The following is a 21,997-nucleotide window of genomic DNA, read 5'->3' on the forward strand; positions in this document are numbered from 1 at the left end:
AAGATTTTTGAAAAAACGTACAAGATGAACTACTACATTCCAATCCAGGAAAATGGAGCTCATGATAAACCGTAAGTATTTATAATTTTTAAATTCATAATATTTATTTTCTATATTAAAAAAAATTTTTTTTTCTATAACTCGCTTTATTCTTTTTTACAGAAAATCACAGCCGCGCCATACTCCACGCATCCTAGGGAGGAGGTTTGCTTTGACCACTACAGGGTACAAGTACTTGGAAATGGGGATCAGCGTGGGGTCTGAGCTTTTTGTGGAGATGATTCTTGGCGACAACAAGGGAAATCAGCTAATTTTGCTATATATAACATGGCAAAAATTTATCGAGAGACGTGTGGATATTGAAGAACTCGTACGAGCAACTATATCATCTTCGAAACTTTTTATTTGTGATTTAGTAATGGAAATTGTAAACGTACACGATAAAGGTATCGTAAAATTAACACTGTGTAATACCTGTATATATATGAAACCATCAACTGTACAATTTTTACTTAATCTCGAACACTGCGCTGAATCTGTATATAATCAATTATATCAAAATACTTATAGTGTAAGCAATAAATATAAGAAGTTTATTACTATTTTGCGTCAAAATTATGTTACTAATAAGTATGATGCTATAAAAATGCTGAATGAAAATTACGATAAAACTTGTATCATAGAATGCGAACTAGTGACTTATGCATCCGACAATATTGTATATGATACTTTACATAATTAATAAATATGTTTTTGTATAAATGTTAAAAATTATTTAAGAATTATTCCTATCTCCTACCAATTATTCTAATATATAAAATTAATTTAATTTGTTAAATGTAGTTTTTATTAAAGGGAGAAAAAAAGAAAGGGAAATATGATGAGAAAAATAAAGTAAAGTAAAAGATTATATATATTTTATTTTTTATTTTTTATTATTAAACCACCAATTATACAGTTTAAATACATTCTGTAAAGCGCAATTGTTCACATGATTCCGACAAAGTAAAGTATGCGTAACATCCATTTTATTTAGAGGTTTTATATCTTCGTAATGCACCTCGATATTTTCGACATTCGTCCTCGTCCAGAAGCAAGTCCAACAACCATTCTCGTTTCTCACATCCCTTAACCTATATGACGGGTGTTGTTTCATTCCTCATTAGCGCTGCTGTAATCAAGTTTTTAGCCATTCTGTACGGAATCATACCACCCTCCCATGATATTCCTTGATGATGCGTAAGCAACCACGATGCCAAGCGCTTGTCAGCGTTGCTAAGTTGATGCCACGACATGGGATGTTGAAAAATGTAATGTGAGAGTTTGACGCTATTTTTGAGAGAGGCAAATTCCTTCACGACAAAGCTTCCTCTGACGATGAAGCCTTGCAGATTCACAAACGTTGGTACAGACATGACTGTTATCGTTGAGAAGACTGATCCACATCAATGCGCTATACATTCTTATATCGTCTTAAATGTATTTTTCCGGAGAAAAGTGTGGTGGTGTCGTCGTCGTCATCTTAGGTAATTTTACGTACAACGTTGGTCAACGGATTGTACTGAACTATGCGATCGTGTATGATGAGACAGTACGCGGTGGTGCTCGCAGGTACGTTCTCTTTACAGTCAAATTCTATACGCACATCTACAGTTGCGCTCTTAATCGATTTGTTTTGTCGAGAACAATCGATAATCACAAATGGACCTTTTTGTCGAAAATTCGCGACAGATAGATTCGGCTCAAGATTATCATACCCATAATAGTCTTTACAGAAACGTGTGTACATATCGTACAGAATTGACCATCTGTTTTTATCGAAATCCAGATTCATATCGTCATACGGATAACATTCCGAGTTCAGATACAGTTTTACATTTGTCAGTTTGCAATCATTGAATCGACTCGCGTCCTCAAGCATGACGTTCTTCCGACCAGCCTGCAGAGCGAAGACGACGTAACGCGGCTTCTCGAGCTGAGTAGCGGTCTTGATAGCCCATGTATGTTTGGTTGTGCGTTGCAATAATGGAAACTCATACAGATCCCATGAGCGAAAAGCCATGCTGAGGTATCGCCCGCTTTCCAGAGCACGCAACATCGACAGTTTATTTCTCTCATTCAACAGCACATGCGGCAATCGCCATTGTACTTTGAATAATTCAATTTCTGGTTCCTGCGCTGGATCGCCGACTAGACAATTATTATCGTTGCGTGCGCGTATCAAGATCAACTCGTGACGAGCGTTAATCATCACGCGTTTGTAATCTTCGCAAAATCCCAGTAGCATGTTAAGTGGCACACAAAAATTAAAGTATCCATTTACATGATACCACGGATCCCAACCAGCGTTATTTGCAATTTTGGTTCTGTTAGTTGACATGGTTATATAATTCTTGAGCGTGCTGGTTATTCCAACGTTTCTGTTACGATCAATCTCTACACCATCAAGTTCATATCGAATCTCATCAAACATAAATGCAATACAATTATTCCCCAATGTCACACTAGATCCCGTAACTGTTTTTTTTATCGTAACTTTTCCCTCGATGTATAGAAAACTTTTAGACGGTAACGTGTATAAATCCTGATGTTGTATAGGTATTCTTATCTCATCACTGTGATCAAACGTTGTATTGGCAAACGGATTGTACGTGTGAGTCTCGATCTTAATGATGCGATCATCGAAGATCGGCTCATTCTCGATGTTTAAAATGTCCGTCATTGTCGTACTGCAAATCCTAAAGATTGAAAAAATGCAACGTTCGACGCGGTAAGTTTCTTTTTCTCAGTGCAAACTTCTTTTCTTGACGATTGAAATTTACTACTAAATATCGGTTTTGTAAATGATGCGTTATCTTTTACGTGCCCGTTCAATACGAGCATCTCACGCTGCGTTTACACAAGCGGTATCGTCGTAGTCATCGTATGTGCAATCTGACGGTGATTTCTTCTCCTCGAAAATTAAGCAATCGTCCGTGCTGATCGACGATGCGTATCGTCAAATCCGAAATGCTCCGTGCGGTGATCGCAGGATAAATGATCTGCCTCGGTGTTCCGAGATCTTATATCCTGGTGCCACGTTCGGAGAAAATTCGTGTATCGTATGCACGCGCTTGTCGTTACTGTATGCGCTTGAGGTCACGTTACATTCTATGCGGATAATGTTTACGTTGATAATGTTAATTAATAAATCTGATTTGTACCATTTTCGCGGCTTTAATATACGATCTGAAGAAAATCCTAGCAACGATCCAATATTGTTGGGCTTGCTAAAATTTATTTTATAGGCGCATATTATCTCGCTCTTCATCGTATTGTTATTCGCGCGAAGTACTATCGGGAAATCCTTATCACCGCTATCTTTATCGACATCGTTGTCTTCAATTGGGATGTCATCATGCGATATGTGTGTAACGCTACCATCGTCTTGTTTTTCATTATCATTGTTAACTGCATATTCCAGACGTTTCAGCATTTTGTGTTTCAAAAACACGTTTATGGCTTGCAGTTCGTACGATCCCTCGGGAATCTTAATTTCCACATCTTCATCAAAGTAAAACTTATTATTTGAAGCATTTACATTCGGAATCGTGTTGTAAGTCTCAAAGTTCATTAGACCGAGCTCGTAATTGTCATCGCTCAAATCTATAATTGGAAAGTACGTTGTAGTGAGGACGCAGTCCTTCCCAGTTAGCGTAAGTACCAACGACATGATTGAAAAGCCGTCCAACGAATACTGAGTTAATTCGCATGCTGTCGAACTTTAAATTCATACGCATCGACCGTTCGGAGAAACTGTAAACACAATTGCCCACAAATGCTCTGATTGTAGGTTTGATAGGACGTTCAATTGTACTCTATCTTTGTTACACCGTCTCCGAAATATCGTACAAGTTCTTTAGGTGGCCGAAGATTACCAAAACTATCGAAATATATCACGTGATTGTCTTTCTTTGCATACGCTACCCAATGAGTACCGGGACCCGTCACATCATCCAGGTTTACGATACCGCTCTCATTTTGTCGTGGACCGCTTATCAGTAATGCGTTACGCATGAAAACTCTTTAAAGTATGGAATACGCATACAAATAGCCAGTTGCTGTAGTTGCACATTTGTCATTGTACCCGCAGGCATTTTTAACGTTTTTTCGACGTTTTTTTTTCCTTTCGCTGTTACACCTTTTCCGTATTTGTATGGAGCGAGGTACAGTCCCTTTCCACCTGTGTATGGACCAAGATATACACCACGACCTTTCCTCATGTGATTATGACGTTGTAACTCCTCGAGCTGACTTCGCGCGACTTTACTATCATTCACTGCTTTTGCCACGCTAGCCGCTCCACCGATCATGGATCCGAGTGCGCCCAATAACGATAGAATCGGTAACATACCGCCTCGTTTTGCTGTTGGAAGTACTCGTTTCTTTTTCGTTGTCTTTTTCTTCATCGTCGTCTTCTTCATGCCCATGCCAATCTTTGTTTTAGCTTTCATAGCTGCCCAAACGGCAGCAGCAGCAGCTTTCTCTTTTAGAGCTGAATCTTTTGCGATTACACGTCCTAACGCTTTCGTGGCGAGTACCTTGTCCGCCGCGTGTCGTTTAGCGAGATTGTTGTTTTGAAAATAAGCAATATCGTGTTCGCGACACGCTGCGTCTAATGGATTTACACCCTGATCGCCTTTGGCTAATCGTTTTTTCAAGTGTGTTCCCGGATATCCACAAAACTGATATCCAGGGATATGTAGCTCGAAAGAAAGCACGTTTATCAAGCGATTTAACAAACCACAACCCGATGGCATTCGCTACAATTCTTTATCAACGGTGCGGGACCGTTGAAATCAGGAATATCAGAGAGATGTGATAACAGCGCGAAAATCTTTGCTACTGAACGATTCGCGGTTTTGCGCGCATCTAAATAGATGTTCGGTCCTACCTTTTTACTTAGTAGAAAATGAGGTTCATACGACAACCGTTGGCGATACGCGTTACAAATTACGACGACAAATTGTCACTGATGGGTGATAGTGATGAGAAGCGTAAGCATGGTGAAATGCTGCCAAGTACTATACGTGCGATTATTTGCGGACCCTCGAATTGTGGTAAAACCAACGTCATCATACGCTTGTTGGAAAGTCCGCACGGCGTACGTTTCGAGAACGTGTACGTGTACTCGAAATCGTTGCAACAGCCAAAATATCGATACTTGGAGAATTTGTTAACATCAATCAATGAAATCGGTTACTTTACATTCTCTAATAACAGTGACGTTATTCCTCCGAGCGAGGCGCGTTCAAACTCAATCTTCATCGTTCATGACGTGGCGTGTGATAAGCAAGATACGATAAGAGAATACTTTTCAATGGGTAGACACTTAAACGTCGATAGTTTTTATCTCTGTCAGACGTATGCTAGAATACCTAAACATCTTATACGTGACAACGCGAACCTACTGATCCTGTTCAAGCAGGATTATACCAACTTGAAGCATGTATACAACGATCACGTGAATACCGATATGACGTACGATGATTTTTGTACATTGTGTCGCGATTGTTGGCAGCGTGATTATGGATTTCTAGTGATAGACAAGGACAGTGAGCTTGCTAATGGACGATATAGAAGAGAATTTAACGAGTTTGCGATACCACGGAACGGTTAGTCGTTATCGATACGTCAACGTTAAACATACGTCAACATGGCTGAAAACAAAGACATACGCGAGCGTGAAAAAATCGCAAGGGAGATTGAGAAAACGAGTGAATCAATCCGAAAAAAACATCGCGCCTTGAAGACCGGTAGGATCGAAGAGGATATTGTGACCAAGAGACACTTTGAACCTCTCATTGAACCGCTGCAAAAGATTGTTGACAATTCTAGTACACACGCAATAAAAGAGGAGCCTCGTGACGATGATGTTGAAACGTCGTGTGTTCAGAAGGATACGACAAAGAGTAAGATAAAGAGGAAACGGAAAAACACTTCGATGGATCACACCTTAAACGAATCGTACAAACTTATGCAGTATACATTAAACGACGCGGTAGATTTGCCATCGATACAGGATGAGCATCATCAGCATACGTTAAATGATGCAATGGATTCACCAGCGATGGATTCACCAGCGATAGCGTCCACGCCGCGTATGGTAGTTGTACAACCCAAGTCGCTCGAGAACGAAGATGTTTTTGAAACGACAGACGATTCGTTTGCAGCAATCGTTCGAAATCGTTTGCAAACATCAGAGGGTCGAAAAGCGTTGTCGCAACACTTTGGTCCGCTAGGTCAAGAGTACATCGGAGATTTCCTCAGCGGTCATGGTGAAAAAGAAAAAATTATAGATATCGTTTACGGTGTTTATCTGGGCAAGGATGGAATGATGCTTGGTAGTAAAAAGTTTGACGTGGACAGCGAAGATAACATAATTGTCGACGGTATGCGATACGTTGGCACACCGGGTCTTTATGAACTGATCTTTTAAAGATATCCCGATGATTCCCTCTACACGGAAAACGATAAACGAAAGTATAAAAACATATTGTTGGTTACAAACGCACATAAACGAAATCATGTTTCACACGGTCGATTATTAAGCAACAAGGGATATAAGTATAAATATATAATTGCACCGTTATTAAATGATAAATTTACGATTGGAAAAGGATTACCTAACGTTGCGACATTAAATGATAACGCGATTGATTACGTGCACTCGGATGATCCCAACGAGCTAGTGGATCGCTTACGTTTGCTTGAAGCTTCGCGTCAAGCTGGTCACAATGCACATGATAATGAGATGTTGTCAATAATTAAGGAACTTCGCGAGGCTGGCCTTATTATAAATTAACGTGAAAGAACGTGAAACAAACGTGAAAGAACGTGAAAGAACGTGAAACCAACGTGAAAGAACGTGGAACGAACGTGAAACGAACGTGAAAGAACGTGAAAGAACGTGAAAGAACGTGAAAGAACGTGAAACAAACGTGAAAGAACGTGAAACAAACGTGAAAGAACGTGAAACCAACGTAAAAGAACGTGAAAGAACGTGAAACGAACGTAAAAGAACGTAAAACGAACGTGAAACGAACGTAAAAGAACGTAAACGAACGCGGAAGAACGTGAAACGAACGTGAAAGAACGTGAAAGAACGCGAAAGTATGTGAAACTAACGTGAAACGAACGTAAAAGAACGTAAACGAATGTGAAAGAACGTGAAAAAACGTAAAAGAACGTAAAAGAATGAAATAAATCATAGTGTAATTTCATCGCACGCGTTATTACTTGATCGATAGTTTGCGAAACATGAAATCATTGAAATTCAATAGACGCGTTAGTTCGGAAAGACTGCGACTCGTCGAGGAACTGCACGCTCCAGCAAGAAGAAATTTTCCACGAATACGTGTTATAGTTTGAGGATACGACGACTTGTGGCAAGCTGATATCGTTGAGATGCATCCGTATTCGCGTTTCAACAAAGGCTATCACTACATACTCACTGTCATCGATGTGCTGAGCAAGTATGCGTTGGTTGTACCACTCATGAGCAAGGGTGGAAGCGAGACGGCTAACGCTATCGCCAAGATAATCGCCGAGAGAGCAGTAGACATCCGAAAAACTTGCAAACCGATATGGGGAAGGAGTTTTACAACGCTGATGTACAGAAACTCTTGAAAAAACATGATATCAATCATTCTACGTACTCTGTAATGAAAGCGTCGGTCGTTGAGCGATTCAATCGCACGCTGAAAAACGACATGTGGAAACAGTTTACGTTCAACGGCAATTACAAATGGATTGATATGTTACCGCGTCTCGTGTCTACTTACAATACCCGAAAGCATCGAACAATTGGCATGCGACCCGTTGACGTAACGCCCGCGGTAGCTGAAAGACTCTTGGCTACAGTATACAACGCTATAAAGATTGCCGGTCCGGCGAAATTTAAAGTTGGTGACTCTGTACGCGTAAGCAAGTACAAAACTGTCTTTGAAAAGGGTTATACACCAAATTGGACGACTGAGGTGTTTAAAATCATTAAAGTCCAGCATACCAATCCCGTAACCTATCTACTCGAGGATTATCGCGGAAAATCTGTATCTGGAGCGTTCTACGAGTACGAGTACGAATTACATCGCACGACTCATCCGGATGTATTTCTTGTGGAAAAAATATTACGCAGGAAGGGTGACGAGGTCTGCGTAAAGTGGTTGGGATTCGATGGATCACACAATTCATGGATACACAAAGACAATATCATTTGATCCATACAGAAAAATAAACGTTTATTTATTATAAACATACAAAAGTACATTGTATAAAATATACAAATAAATTTTTATGATATATAACAAAGAGTATCTTTATTATCCCTTTTTCTTTATCCTTAATATATATATATATATATTATATATATATTAAGGATATATATTTCATATTTCACATGTATTTTTATATATCTAAAACTCGTACGAAAAAAAAAGATTTTTTTACCTATTATATATATACAGGGTGTTTGGTAAAGATTTATGCAATTTTTATAAGCAGGTAGAGCGCATTAAGCTGAACATAAAATCCTCATCGTTTTTCCATTTTCACAATAGTTAACGAGTTATAGACTTGTAAAATTTTCTGTATTAGCCCGGCCTACCGGCAAATGCAAGCACGCCGAGCGCCCGACCGCGGCGGCCGCCCCTCCCTAGCGCTTGAACCTTGAGATTGCTAGGCGCGCGGAGGGAGTTATTACAACAAGCGGCAATGGCTACGCACAATGTGTACGTGTACATACATGTGTACAAAAAAATATCAGTTCTAATGCTTAAAGAAGCAATTACTAAATTTATTTTTTTTTAATAAATAATGATTATTTTTAATAAAAAATTTTTTTTGGTGATAGTCTTAAATGTCGTAAATTGTCATAAATTTTAAAAGAAGCTATTATCATGTGCTCAAAAACAAATTTATCCTTCTTTAAACAACATTAGAAAATTTTATCGATTAAAATGGAAATAACAACCAAATAAAATGTTTCAACTTTATATTCTTAATTTGTTTCAACTTTATATTCTTAATTAAAAATTAAATAACGAGGATATTTATATTTTTAATAAAATTAATCCTTGTGATAGACTTATAATACACGGAAAAAACTTTGTGGTAAAAATTACTATGGTAAGTAGTAAACGCGTGCTAAGGAGGAATTATGAAAATTTTTATTATGTTCTTCATCAAATTACGATAATATTTACACTACTTATATGATATAATTCTCTGAAATTTTTTCTTACAGTTCGTGGTTACTATCATAAATAATAAATCATACATAATTTTACTATAAAATTTTCTCCGTGTAGATTTACAAATATATGAATTTATTAAATGTTTGAAAACTTATAAACAATATTTATTTCATTCAAAAAAATTTTAGTATGTAATGTGTGTGTATTTGGTGTGTGTGTGTGTGTGTGTGTGTGTGTGTGTGTGTGTGTGTGTGTGATACATACACGAAAATGTTAAACATTATTTGTTTTGTGTAAAGTGAGGTGTTTATTATCAATATAATATTCTTTTCAACCATTAAAAATAAGATAATTATTAAAAAAGAATAAAATTAAAAATGAATAATTGATTTTCTTGAAACTAGAATCATATTTTTCTACGTGTGCGTGTATTGTATAGTAATCAGCATGAATAATAATAGTGATATAAAATCGCGAACTAAGGAATGATTATTCATTTTCCTGTCACAAAGTGATTATTCTTTTCTCGCGTATGTATGTACATACACCACACACACACACACACACGCACACGCACACACACAAACACACGCACACGCACACCAAATACACACACATTACATACTAAAATTTTTTTGAATGAAATAAATATTGTTTATAAGTTTTCAAACATTTAATAAATTCATATATTCGTAAATCTACACGGAGAAAATTTTATAGTAAAATTATGTATGATTTATTATTTATGATAGTAACCACGAACTGTAAGAAGAAATTTCAGAGAATTATATCATATAAGTAGTGTAAATATTATCGTAATTTGATGAAGAACATAATAAAAATTTTCATAATTCCTCCTTAGCACGCGTTTACTACTTACCATAGTAATTTTTACCACAAAGTTTTTTCCGTGTATTATAAGTCTATCACAAGGATTAATTTTATTAAAAATATAAATATCCTTGTTATTTAATTTTTAATTAAGAATATAAAGTTGAAACAAATTAAGAATATAAAGTTGAAACATTTTATTTGGTTGTTATTTCCATTTTAATCGATAAAATTTTCTAATGTTGTTTAAAGAAGGATAAATTTGTTTTTGAGCACATGATAATAGCTTCTTTTAAAATTTATGACAATTTACGACATTTAAGACTATCACCAAAAAAAATTTTTTATTAAAAATAATCATTATTTATTAAAAAAAAATAAATTTAGTAATTGCTTCTTTAAGCATTAGAACTGATATTTTTTTGTACATATGTATGTACACGTACACATTGTGCGTAGCCATTGCCGCTTGTTGTAACAACTCCCTCCGCGCGCCGAGCAATCTCAAGGTTCAAGCGCTAGGGAGGGGCGGCCGCCGCCGCGGTCGGGCGCTCGGCGTGCTTGCATTTGCCCGTAGGCCGGGCTAATACAGAAAATTTTACAAGTCTATAACTCGTTAACTATTGTGAAAATGGAAAAACGATGAGGATTTTATGTTCAGCTTAATGCGCTCTACCTGCTTATAAAAATTGCATAAATCTTTACCAAACACCCTGTATATATATATATATATATATATAATAGGTAAAAAAATCTTTTTTTTTCGTACGAGTTTTAGATATATAAAAATACATGTGAAATATGAAATACAAAGACGTAGAAATATAAAATACATTAAATATGTGTAAAATGTATAATATATACAGTACAAAATGTAAAACTATAAAAATATATGTAAAATGTAAAATACATGATATAAAACATACAAATATAAAATACGTATTTAATACAATATATTACAAAGGTATTCGCCAATGGCAATGTCTCAATCAAATCCGGCACGAGATATCGTTTGTCATCGTATGGGCTCAGGGCGATTTTTTTTTCAGATATCGTGTATACTTCATGTAACTTTGATCGTATACACGATTGGCGACGTGTCATTTCGATTTCTTCACGAAGACAGCGTGTATAATCATCGAATGTTATAGTTCGCGCGACGACGCTGCTCTTGACACATTTAGCCTTTTTGGTGTCTTTCTTCCCATCCACCCTCATTGCATACATTTTCGCTCTGAGTCCAACAAACTCGGTCATTATCGCACCGTTGTTCTCATCCTTCATCAGACCCGGCATTTTTTTATTTTCAAGAGGCATACCGTACGCATTGCCGATCGGATAATCGCTGGTGTCGAATCTTACAATATCGCGTTTCATATTTTCATCAATATTCTCGCACTAGACATGGTATATGAGACTGTCGGTGTACATTACTTTGCATTTATCGCGCTACAGTGGTAGCATGTACTCGTGGTGAAATTCATACAAACAGATTTTGGAAATGTCGAGTATACACATTCCTACGTAGATCGGCTTGTTGAATTTCACCTCGAGATTACGCAGTTCGATAGCGATTAGGTTCTCCGAAAATACGCTTTTACTATGAAAATTAGGTTTTGCGATCATTGCCTCCGCGCCGTACCGTCCGTCCCATTTCGTTAACAGTTTTACGTCAACGTGATTGCGCACATTCTCCATAGTTTTCCCCAATACCGCATTATTCATAAGTTTATATAAATTTTTTTCGAAATCATTTTTTGCAAGGGTTCGGAATTGTGTGTTTAATTTTATATACTTGCGGAGCCATGGAGATTGTGCGAATTTTAACACGCGGTGTATTTGTGTTACGTCGAGACCATGACGCATGCATTGTTGCAAGTTGCGATAATGAATGATGTAACGCTTCTTATCGCAAATAGTTGCAAGCAATTTCTCTTCTCGCGTACCGGGCGGCTTGTCGCGCGTCGGACAGAACGGTAGATCGGCGTGCGCGTCGTGAAGATTTTGAGGATACTCGAGATCAACCTCGAGAATGTAACCAGTGGATGAATCCGGAGCGATTGCGTTCACGTTAAAATTTAAGATATCTTCAACCCATTGAAATTTAGCGTAAGGCAAAGGTTGGCACATTGCCCATCCGTATAAATTATTGACGTCGAAGTACATCAGATACGACGACGGTTTAGATGAGTCGTACGACTGCATGTACTTATTATTCGCTTGCGCATATCTACCTGAACATTGACTTAAACCTCCACGTATACCGCGCTCAATGAACAATATCATTTCAATGTCTGTGAGTAGTTCAAATGTAATTTTAGTATATTTTAGCATAGCGTCCCACGTATATCCGAGGAGTGTATAATAATGTGCAGGATCGAGACCATAACTTTGAATACATGTGTCACGAAAATTTTCAAAAATGTCAGCTAATAACAAAACATCTGTTTTTAAATATAAATCACTGTATTCACCTAGCGTTTGAATAGAGAATCGCTTCCAGACATTCTCAGCATGCGCATAATCGCTCTCGGACACCGTATCACTGGTCAGGTTACTGTAAAATGATTCGCGCGGCGGTAAACACGTGTCCTGCAACTTGTCCGCGCAATTCACATATTCATAAGGAAATACACCCTTCCGCGTTAATAAACTAAATTCTTCACTAGATAAATTTGAAAATTCTGAACGTACAATTTTTAATTTATCGGTATTGAGATATGACGCTAATTTATCAAGACTAGTGTTAACAAATCTGAATGAATCTATGAATCTTAACTGGACATGTTTTTGTGAATCTTCTTCGGTGGTATCTTTAACGGTTTTGGTAAAAGAAATGTACTTTTCTTTTGTGATTGGTAGTAAACTAACTTCACCTTCAAACGCGGTTGCTATTTCCTTTATTATGAAATGTGAATCGTAACCTGATAAATTGTGGAAAACTATTGGAATGTAATATGAATTTTTATAATTCAAGTTGCAATTTGAATGTGCAGGACCACAATATTTACCGGTTAAATGGCAATGATCGCGCACTCGCGTATCATCCGGCTCGAACAAATTATTACAAATATGACAACGTGTCGCGTTACGGTATACCTCCCACTGTTCTTTTGACAATGGAATCATGGGAACATTAGCGGATAAACGCATCTTAACATTATGTAACAATTCTTCTAGCTGTTTTGTAAACCACGTGACGCAATCAGGATCGCGACGAAATCTATACACGGATAACGTATCGTCAAATGAGCATTGCATGTAGTATCCAATGCTAAATACCTGATGGTGTTGGTATTTGTATGATGTTGATTCTTGCTCCATGTTAGATTGCGTCTTCTGCAGCACACACTCCAAATCGGCATATACGATGAAGGGTAGCCGCTCCTTGTGTTTGGGGTTATGGAATTTTAACCACTTGTCTTTTTCACTCGGTAAAAGTATTGCGCAGTCGTTCATCTGATTACAGTCCGCTGTGTGTGATTCTAACTTTTCCTCAGAACTAAAGTAATGTAGGCATCTGTGAATAATAAAAGAAAAAAAAACTTAATTTACTATTATTTTATAAAAAAAATATTTATAAACACATTTATAAGAGAATTATTATTTACCGATCACAAATGTACTTTTTGTGTTCCTTTTTACTCAATTGTGATCCCACGAGCCGGGAGAGATTTTTTATCCACGTGAAGTGTCCCACGTTGCCCTCGTCTTGCATGTACAATAAGTTTACGTGTTTGTCCTTCTTGTCATCGGAAAGTCGCAGGGGGATAAATCTTTCCTCTTCGATGCCGTACACATTAATGGAAATGTTGTTATTGAGTCGCTCGAATTTTTTAATGTCTTTTAGCGCGACTGGAAAATCAATATCTCCAAAATTTAAAATTGCTGAATAATGCGGGTACGACGACACTCTATCACTATTTCTGTCTGCAGGATGTAGAGCGTTGTGCGGGAGACAATAGACAAACATGGTAGTGTAAAAGTGAACACCGCGTTCAATGGCGAATTTATAGCGGGGAATAAACGTGCTAATAAGAGTATTACCACGAGAAACAGCGATCTTTTTAGAACATCGGACTTGGATGAGTGGTACAAGCGATACGTCATCGAGCCTACGTTAGCGTTGCTCGATGAATTTCAAGAACGTGATAGTGGGTAGGCGTTATCACGTATACTAAATTTAACTATTAATATAAATAAGTATAATCCTATGCGTGCGGGATGCACTCGCTCTAGCACAATGTCTTTAGCATCTTCTAGAAAATGACGAAGCTCAATGTGACGCACGTTAATCACTGCACCGGTTAAGATACGGCTCTCGAATGCAGTATCTATTTCACGCCACTCAAGTCTTGCGTTATTAGTATCGTCACTAATGCTCGCGTAGTTACCACCAACGTGCATAAAACGTCTTTCCAGTCGCACCTTTTCACCCGCGAGTCGAGCGATTCTCGCCACCATAGATTGTCTTAGTCCGATAGCAAGTCGAGGACGCTTGACACGATTACGTTCCTCGAGTTGTTCGATGCACTCCTCACATCTTTGTAACCATATGAAAAATTCACCTAACGTAGCGACTTTTGATTGTTCTAAAAGTTCGCGTTCCGTTCGTTCAAAATTATCCATTTTTACGGAAAAACTATATCTTTTACTAAATCGCACTTGAAAACTAATTGCACAGACTTAGATACAAACTATCTTGCAAACAGACTCGAAAACGTCTAAGAGATGCTCTAAGAGTTTTAACTATATATACTTATTTGTAAAGTCACGTGACTATTGAAAAATCACGTGACTAATGAAGTTACGTGACTTTTGAAAAGAATTTTTCAGGTATAATATTAAACGCAGACTACAGTATCCGCATGTTATTTTATTTTATTTTATTTTTATTTATTTTAATATTTTTATGTTTGTAAAATCTAGCAGCCTGATATCGGCGCTCGCTGGCAGCCAAGATAAGGGCGCTGCTTATACGATTAGTGTAGTGGGGAGTGAGGCCCGATTGCGCGCATAAATGGTCGGATACAATTCCATAGTAGGGAAGAGAGAAAGAGAGAGCAAACTAACTAGGGTGGAATATACGTAATATAATTTTTATTATTTAATTATTTATAATTTAAATTAGAATACATATGCATATGTAATCTAACTCAAATTATAAATAATCAAATAAAAATTACATTATATATATGAAATAATAATAAAGTCTCTTTACCTGAGCGGCGGTGGTGGTGAGCACAAAGGACTTTCGAAAACATGTTGAAACAAGTTTCTCATTTGTTAGAAAGAAACAATAAACAAAGAAAGTTCGAAATTTATGACAGGATAATTTGTTATAAAAACAAAAGAAAAAAGAAAGTTTAAAATTTATGATAGGGTAATTTGTTAAAAAGAAACAATAAACAAAAAAAAGAAAGTTTAAAATTTATGACAGAGTAATTTGTTAAAAAGAAATAATAAACAAAAGGAATTTTGGAATTTATGACAGGATAATTTGTTACAGAAACAATAAACAAAAGAAAAAAGAAAGTTTAAAATTTATGACAGGGTAATTTGTTAAAAAGAAACAATAAACAAAAGAAAATTTATGACATTATCGGTGAGGTGGCCTGTCAAGATAAGTTACTGTGAGCGGTTGCCGGCCGGCGAGGTGTTCCCGGGCCCGTTCTGCATCCGCTTTTGTGTTGGTGCGTGACTCGCGTGGACCGCAGGGCGGTCATACGTTCGTGTCATTAATAAGGAATATATCGGATGCAAGCGGGCGGGACGCCGAAGCGCCGAGCCACGGGGAGGACGATCGTGAAAACGCGTGGGTTCCGTCGGAGATTCCCCTCGACCGTGCACGCCGCAAAGCCCTCGCGCGAGCGAGTATCGCGTCGCGAGTAGCGGGTGGACGGGACTTCCGGTTTCGCGACGGTGTGTAGTGCGGTAGCGGCCGGCGATTATTGTGTGACCCCCGCGAGACACGCGGTCGCGTTCTCTAGTTGCCGGGAGTGTCGGCACGTTCGAACGTCCGAAATTCATGTGCGCGGAAGATCCCATCGTCTGTCCTTGTCGGCCGCGTGCCTACCGCGGGAGCTTCCCGCGTATCGTTCGCGCTCCTGCTTGGTTTGATTCGCGCCGGGGCGCCGCATTGTCGGAACGCCGCATGCCGCGTCCCGCGATATTATTGTTTCTGTCTGACTATTAATTTTAATAAAGTTCGTTACTTGTTACGTTCGGAGTCTATTTTTCTAGTGTGTCGTCCACCACTTCGTGTTACCGCATTCGCCTGCTCCCTTACGATTCACCCCGCCCCTCTACCGTTAGGCAGAGCTGGTCGAGATTGTCGCGCGAGGATCGAGGACACCTTGGCGTAACGATTTTCGCGAATTGACGCGTCGTCGAGCGCGTCTGGCGCCCAACAATTCTCGTGATAACGTGTGGCCGAGATTCGAGCGCGACAAGCACGGCATCGGGGGTACCGGTTACCCTATCGGTCTCGCTGCTTTTTGCTCGCGGCTTTCCCGGTCAGGAAAAGTCGTGACAATATATATATATATATATATATATATATATATATATATATATATACACATACATATATATTATATATTATTACACAATGTTATTCTTTTCTTTCTTTTTCTCTCTCTTTCTCTGCCTTTCTCTCAATTTGACAATAACACTCTTTTTAACATACATTAATTATAATTTATTTATATGTGTATATATGTGACTAACTTTATTTTATTCTTCTTACTTTTCCTTCTTAATTTTTCCTAATTATTAAAATTTTTTTTTCTCTCTCTCTCCTTACCGACTCTTTCTTTCTTTTATCTATTCTTCTTCTATTCTACATTACCTTCAAATACAGTGTTTCTTCCTCTCTTTCTTTTAATATAACTAAAAATAAAACATGGCACAAAGTATATTGACTTATCTCAAAATAATTATTTTCATAAAAAAAATAAAAATTTTATACAATATACTTATCTGATTGTATAACGGATAGTACGTTATACTATAATCTCCTTTCGCAATGTAATATGCGTACAGAAACTAAATAAAAACTTACTCGCTATTAACCTCGCGCACGTCACATCATTAATCCCGAACTGTCACATTATCGCCGTGAAACTCGCCGCGGACTCGTCTGCTAACGTCGAAGTATATTCGACTACGAACGCGCACTTCTCATCGGATCTACGAAACTTTTCTTATAAGAAATTATTAGCCGTACGATTTACAGATATATCACTTAATATTTATTCTTTATTCTCACAAAACGATCATATCACGAATGACAGCGATTTATCATCATATCAATATGCAGTATATATTTTATAAGAAACTGTCACAGGTAAGTCTTACAAGGGAACGGACAGAACTATCCCTCACCGATTTTAATGAGCTTTGGATATGTTGTAGAACATAAGAAATTATTAGACCCTTATTTTTTTTTATCTGCGTATCTTGACGTTTAGGGGTTGAAACCACCTCTCGAAAATAACGCATTTTTTCGTTTTTTGCGAATATCTTTGAAAATATAAGGTTTATGAAAAAATGTTCTATACAAAAGTTTTATGGTATTTCATACTCTTTACAATAGTATATTTATATTTTTAAAAAATTTTAAATTTTTTAATTTATCCCACTCCCCACCCTTTTTTTTCAACATTTTAAAAATTTTGTAAGGACAAAAATTAAAGAGCATTAAAAGCCAAATCTACCCATATATAATAACATATGGGTTCCATCATTCCCAATTATTAGCAAAACGAGATAGTAATCTCGCGCTGTAGGTGCCGCGCTAGAAGTAGTGTTGCGTTATTTCTTTAGTCGCATCACACTCAATAACTGCCTCTTCTGCGTATATTTTTATATTAAAACATAAAAATGAATTAATCTTAATTATATAATACACAACGTATTACACGATATAAAGCATAAATGCATATATATAACAAAAGTAGCATATATATACGTATGTGCCTACGTACATTTTCATTGTTACAAATGCGAATATAATTTAATATGAAGCAAAATATTTTTTAACATTTAAAACTGCAAATACAATATAACGAAATATATAATATCAAGAGAAAAATATAAAACATAAACTGCAATAACTATTTGCATAATTATATTATTTACACTATATGCACGTAGCATGCTCTGATAATAAATATAATATAAGTATATAAGTATATAATTTAATTTTTAATTTGAAGTTTGAAAATACATTTATACGGATGTATATATACATTTTGCATATGACACGGACAAATAACTTTAATATCAGTGTTGATAGAGGGACCGGTTGTTTTAGCGCAAGCGCATCACGTGAGGCTTTAATAAAATATCCATTAGTAATAAGAAGGAGATCTTTGATCGTACATCTTGCACACGACACCAACGTATAAATATAGTAACAGTGATAGACGGATCGGTTGTTCTCGCGCAGGCGTGAGGCTTCAATAAAGTATCTATTAGTAATAGGAAGGAGATGTTTGGTCCCCATACAATTTTGCAAAAAACCAGTATTTATCAAATAAAATACAATATTTATAAATTATTCTATTTAATACGAGAAAATATGCGTGTTTAATATGTGAAATGTGTTCACGTTTTTATAAATTTGCAAAAAAATTGTATGGGGATCAAATATTTTCTTCCTATTACTAATAAATACTTTATTGAAGCCTCACGCCTGCGCGAGAACAACCGATCCGTCTATCACTGTTACTATATTTATACGTTGGTGTCGTGTGCAAGATGTACGATCAAAGATCTTCTTGCTATTACTAATGGATATTTTATTGAAGCCTCACATGATGCGCTTGCGCGAAAACAACCGGTCCCTCTATCAACACTGATATTAAAGTTATTTGTCCGTGTCATATGCAAAATGTATATATACATCCGTATAAATGTATTTTCAAACTTCAAATTAAATTAAATTATATACTTATATACTTATATTATCTTTATTATCAGAGCGTGCTACGTGCATATAGTGTAAATAATATAATTATGCAAATAGTTATTGCAGTTTATGTTTTATATTTTTCTCTTGATATTATATATTTCGTTATATTGTATTTGCAGTTTTAAATGTTAAAAAATATTTTGCTTCATATTAAGTTATATTCGCATTTGTAACAATAAAAATGTACGTAGGCACGTGTATATATGCTACGTATATATATGCTACTTTTGTTATATATATGCATTTATGCTTTATATCGTGTAATACGTTGTGTATTATATAATTAAGATTAATCCATTTTTATGTTTTAATATAAAAATATACGCAGAAGAGGCAGTTATTAGGTGTGACGCGACTAAAGAAATAACGCAACACTACTTCTAGCGCGGCACTTATAGCGCGAGATTACTATTTCGTTTTGCTAATAATTGAGAATGATGGAACTCATATGTTATTATATATGGGTGAATTCGGCTTTTAATGCTCTTTAATTTTTGTCTTTACAAAATTTTTTAAATGTTGAAAAAAAGGGGGTGAAGGTGGGATAAATTAAAAAATTTGAAATTTTTAAAAAATATAAATATACTATTGTAAAGAGTATAAAATGCCATAAAACTTTTGTATAGAACATTTTTTCATAAACCTTATATTTTCAAAGATATTCGCAAAAAACGAAAAAATGCGTTATTTTCGAGGGGTGGTTTCAACCCCTAAACATCGAGATACGCAGATAAAAAAAAATATGGGTCTAATATTTTTTTATGTTCTACAACATATCCAAAGCTCATTAAAATCGGTGAGGGACAGTTCTGTCCGTTCCCTTGTTAGAAGAGCCCTCTCGTGTTGAATTCGTGTACTCGACAAAGACCGACGACGTATCTTAAATGAAAAATTTACATTTTGGACTTTGCGTCGCTATCTCCGCTCGTAGAGCACGCAGAAAAAAAATGAAAACATTTTTTTTTATAAATCAAACCCAAGCTTTCGATTAAACCTAGTTAGAACTCGATCGGTTAAATCGTTATTGAGATCTGATAATCTCAGGTGCTCGCAAGTCGCGTACTCGCGTAAATGTACGGTGGTCTCGCGCTGCGCGTTCACTTGGCGCGAGACACTACCGTGTCTCTTGATTAAAAACGCGTGCTACTGCTACGCTTTAAAATAGATCTGGGAATTGTATATTCCGCATCTATATCTAATGTGACTCGCTTCTCAGGGCTATTTCGTTTTTTTCGTTTTTATTACAATAACGATTATTATTATTGCTAGTATTATTACTATAATTGTTCCGCTGGTTCCCGTTGAATAGATAAAGTGTGGTAACTGAAAAATTGAATTTGATTCTTTATTTAATTTTTTATCCATTTCAATAATTTTTTTGTTTAAGTCCTCTAATTTTGAGGAATGTAGGACAATGTTTTTTAATTTTATCGGTTACACTGCATCTGTGCTTAGTTTTGTTTCGTTCTCTAGTATTGAAATATTATACTGCGGTAGGTACGTTTCTATTTCCGTACTGTGTAACAACTTAGGTGACTTTATTATTGTGTCTTCCGTCATTAATTTGCAGTTATTCTTCAATGTTATTTTACCCGTTTTTTTCAATGACTTCTTTTATCTGCCCGTGGTCTTAAAAGTATAATGTTACAGTTTGTTTTTCCTGTAGGGAGTATAGCCATGAGTGCGAGTCGCTTAATGCTATCCAAAAACTATAGTTAGATGCTATGTTTTTAATACTACAATTTTCGTGATACCTATCAGTTTCTAGAAATGTTTTGACTTCGCACACAAAATACGGATTAATCCTATTCGCAGGATAGTTTCGTTCGCATCTTTATTTATTTTTATACAATTTTGTAGATCGATACGCGACAAAGTTATGTACGTGTGCTGATCCGCGTCTATCGCTACGGTAGGATAACTGATATCTATTATTGAAAATGTGTTGTTACGCTCTGGCACAGGTAATGCAATTACATTTAATATTTCGTATTTAGACGCTGATATTAATGGAAAACGCAAAATTGTGTATATATTTGTGCTATCGCAGTACGCGCTTACAATTGCGAATTTTTCAATGGTTGACCATTCTTCTTGGTTCGCTCTAAATGGAAAATAGAGTCCTTCCGGGAGTTGGGGGTTCGCGTCTTTAAGCAATTGTATTATATGGTCTGTAGGCGTTAGTCTGGGGTGCATCATACTTTTTTAATAATGTGATGTAATCTAAAACGTCTTCCGCATCGCGAGTTAGATCTAATAGTACGGTTGATAATTATAAAATTGGACTGTATGTTGTTTGCGCGTTCGCTTTCTAGTAATTGTAGCTTTAAGTTTTTGGTTGCATTCGCGAGGAGGTATTCGTTATGTTGTACCGTCTTTTCAGTCTCGTCGATGTGTGCTATAGTCGCCTGCATTATTTTTAGTTGGTTTTGTACTGCGTGCTTCGTTGATTGTTGTGCGTCGTGTAGCATTGCGAGTTGCTCGTCAATTGCTTTTTTGTCGTCGGCATGGTACCGAATAGCGATTTTGCTATTAAACCTACTCCGTCGATCAGTCCTCGTTTTTGTACTGTCGGGGTCTTATATGTATCAGTTATACGGAGGATCAGTCGGTTTGTCCTTTGGTATTCTTTTGTTATGGCTGCGTTGAAGCTGTCGCATATGGCTTTATTTATTACCGCTACGATTCTACATAAATTATCTGTTTTTGCACATATTTTTCAATTTGCGTCAGTCTTTTTAATAAAGACGCAGTGTTTATTTTAATTATTAATTTCCATTGCAATTCAATTTGTCGGAGTCTTCCTATTTTTTCATAGTATATCCCCGGATGAGGAGTGAATTTCTCCACTTGATACGGCGTGTTCCTTCCTTGAGCTGTTGTCGCGAGTCGTAGATACATGTGAGAAGTCCCTTGCAAAGTGGTTTATCATTACTTCCTCGCATCTTTTTTATCA

General features: G+C 36.6%; 2 protein-coding genes across 2 annotated transcripts; both read right to left on the reverse strand.

Annotated features, from left to right (window-relative positions):
- Positions 1 to 1,522: 1,522 nt before the first annotated feature.
- On the reverse strand, positions 1,523 to 2,722 carry LOC118645748. The gene has a single exon (XM_036287454.1). It carries the CDS (start codon positions 2,720 to 2,722, stop codon positions 1,523 to 1,525), a length of 1,200 nt encoding a protein of 399 aa, XP_036143347.1.
- Positions 2,723 to 11,513: 8,791 nt separating this feature from the next.
- On the reverse strand, positions 11,514 to 14,693 carry LOC118645749. The gene is made up of 3 exons (XM_036287455.1): positions 14,381 to 14,693; positions 13,676 to 13,919; positions 11,514 to 13,584 (listed from the first exon to the last, which is right to left on the reverse strand). The coding sequence occupies exons 1-3, from the start codon at positions 14,691 to 14,693 to the stop codon at positions 11,514 to 11,516; spliced, it is 2,628 nt and encodes an 875-aa protein (XP_036143348.1).
- Positions 14,694 to 21,997: the final 7,304 nt, after the last annotated feature.

This window comes from Monomorium pharaonis, chromosome 5 (genome assembly GCF_013373865.1).
Source record: "Monomorium pharaonis isolate MP-MQ-018 chromosome 5, ASM1337386v2, whole genome shotgun sequence".
Lineage (NCBI taxonomy): Eukaryota > Metazoa > Arthropoda > Insecta > Hymenoptera > Formicidae > Monomorium > Monomorium pharaonis.

Bases quoted from the DNA above. Each gene is read 5' to 3' on its own strand.
- LOC118645748 (XM_036287454.1), bottom strand. From the start codon at position 2,722: ATGACGGACATTTTAAACATCGAGAATGAGCCGATCTTCGATGATCGC.
- LOC118645749 (XM_036287455.1), bottom strand. From the start codon at position 14,693: ATGGATAATTTTGAACGAACGGAACGCGAACTTTTAGAACAATCAAAA. The intron at 13,920-14,380 runs GTATCTTAACCG...TTGATTTTCCAG, and splicing joins AGATACTGCATTCGAGAGCC to TCGCGCTAAAAGACATTAAA. The intron at 13,585-13,675 runs GTAAATAATAAT...TATTATTCACAG, and splicing joins AAAAAGTACATTTGTGATCG to ATGCCTACATTACTTTAGTT.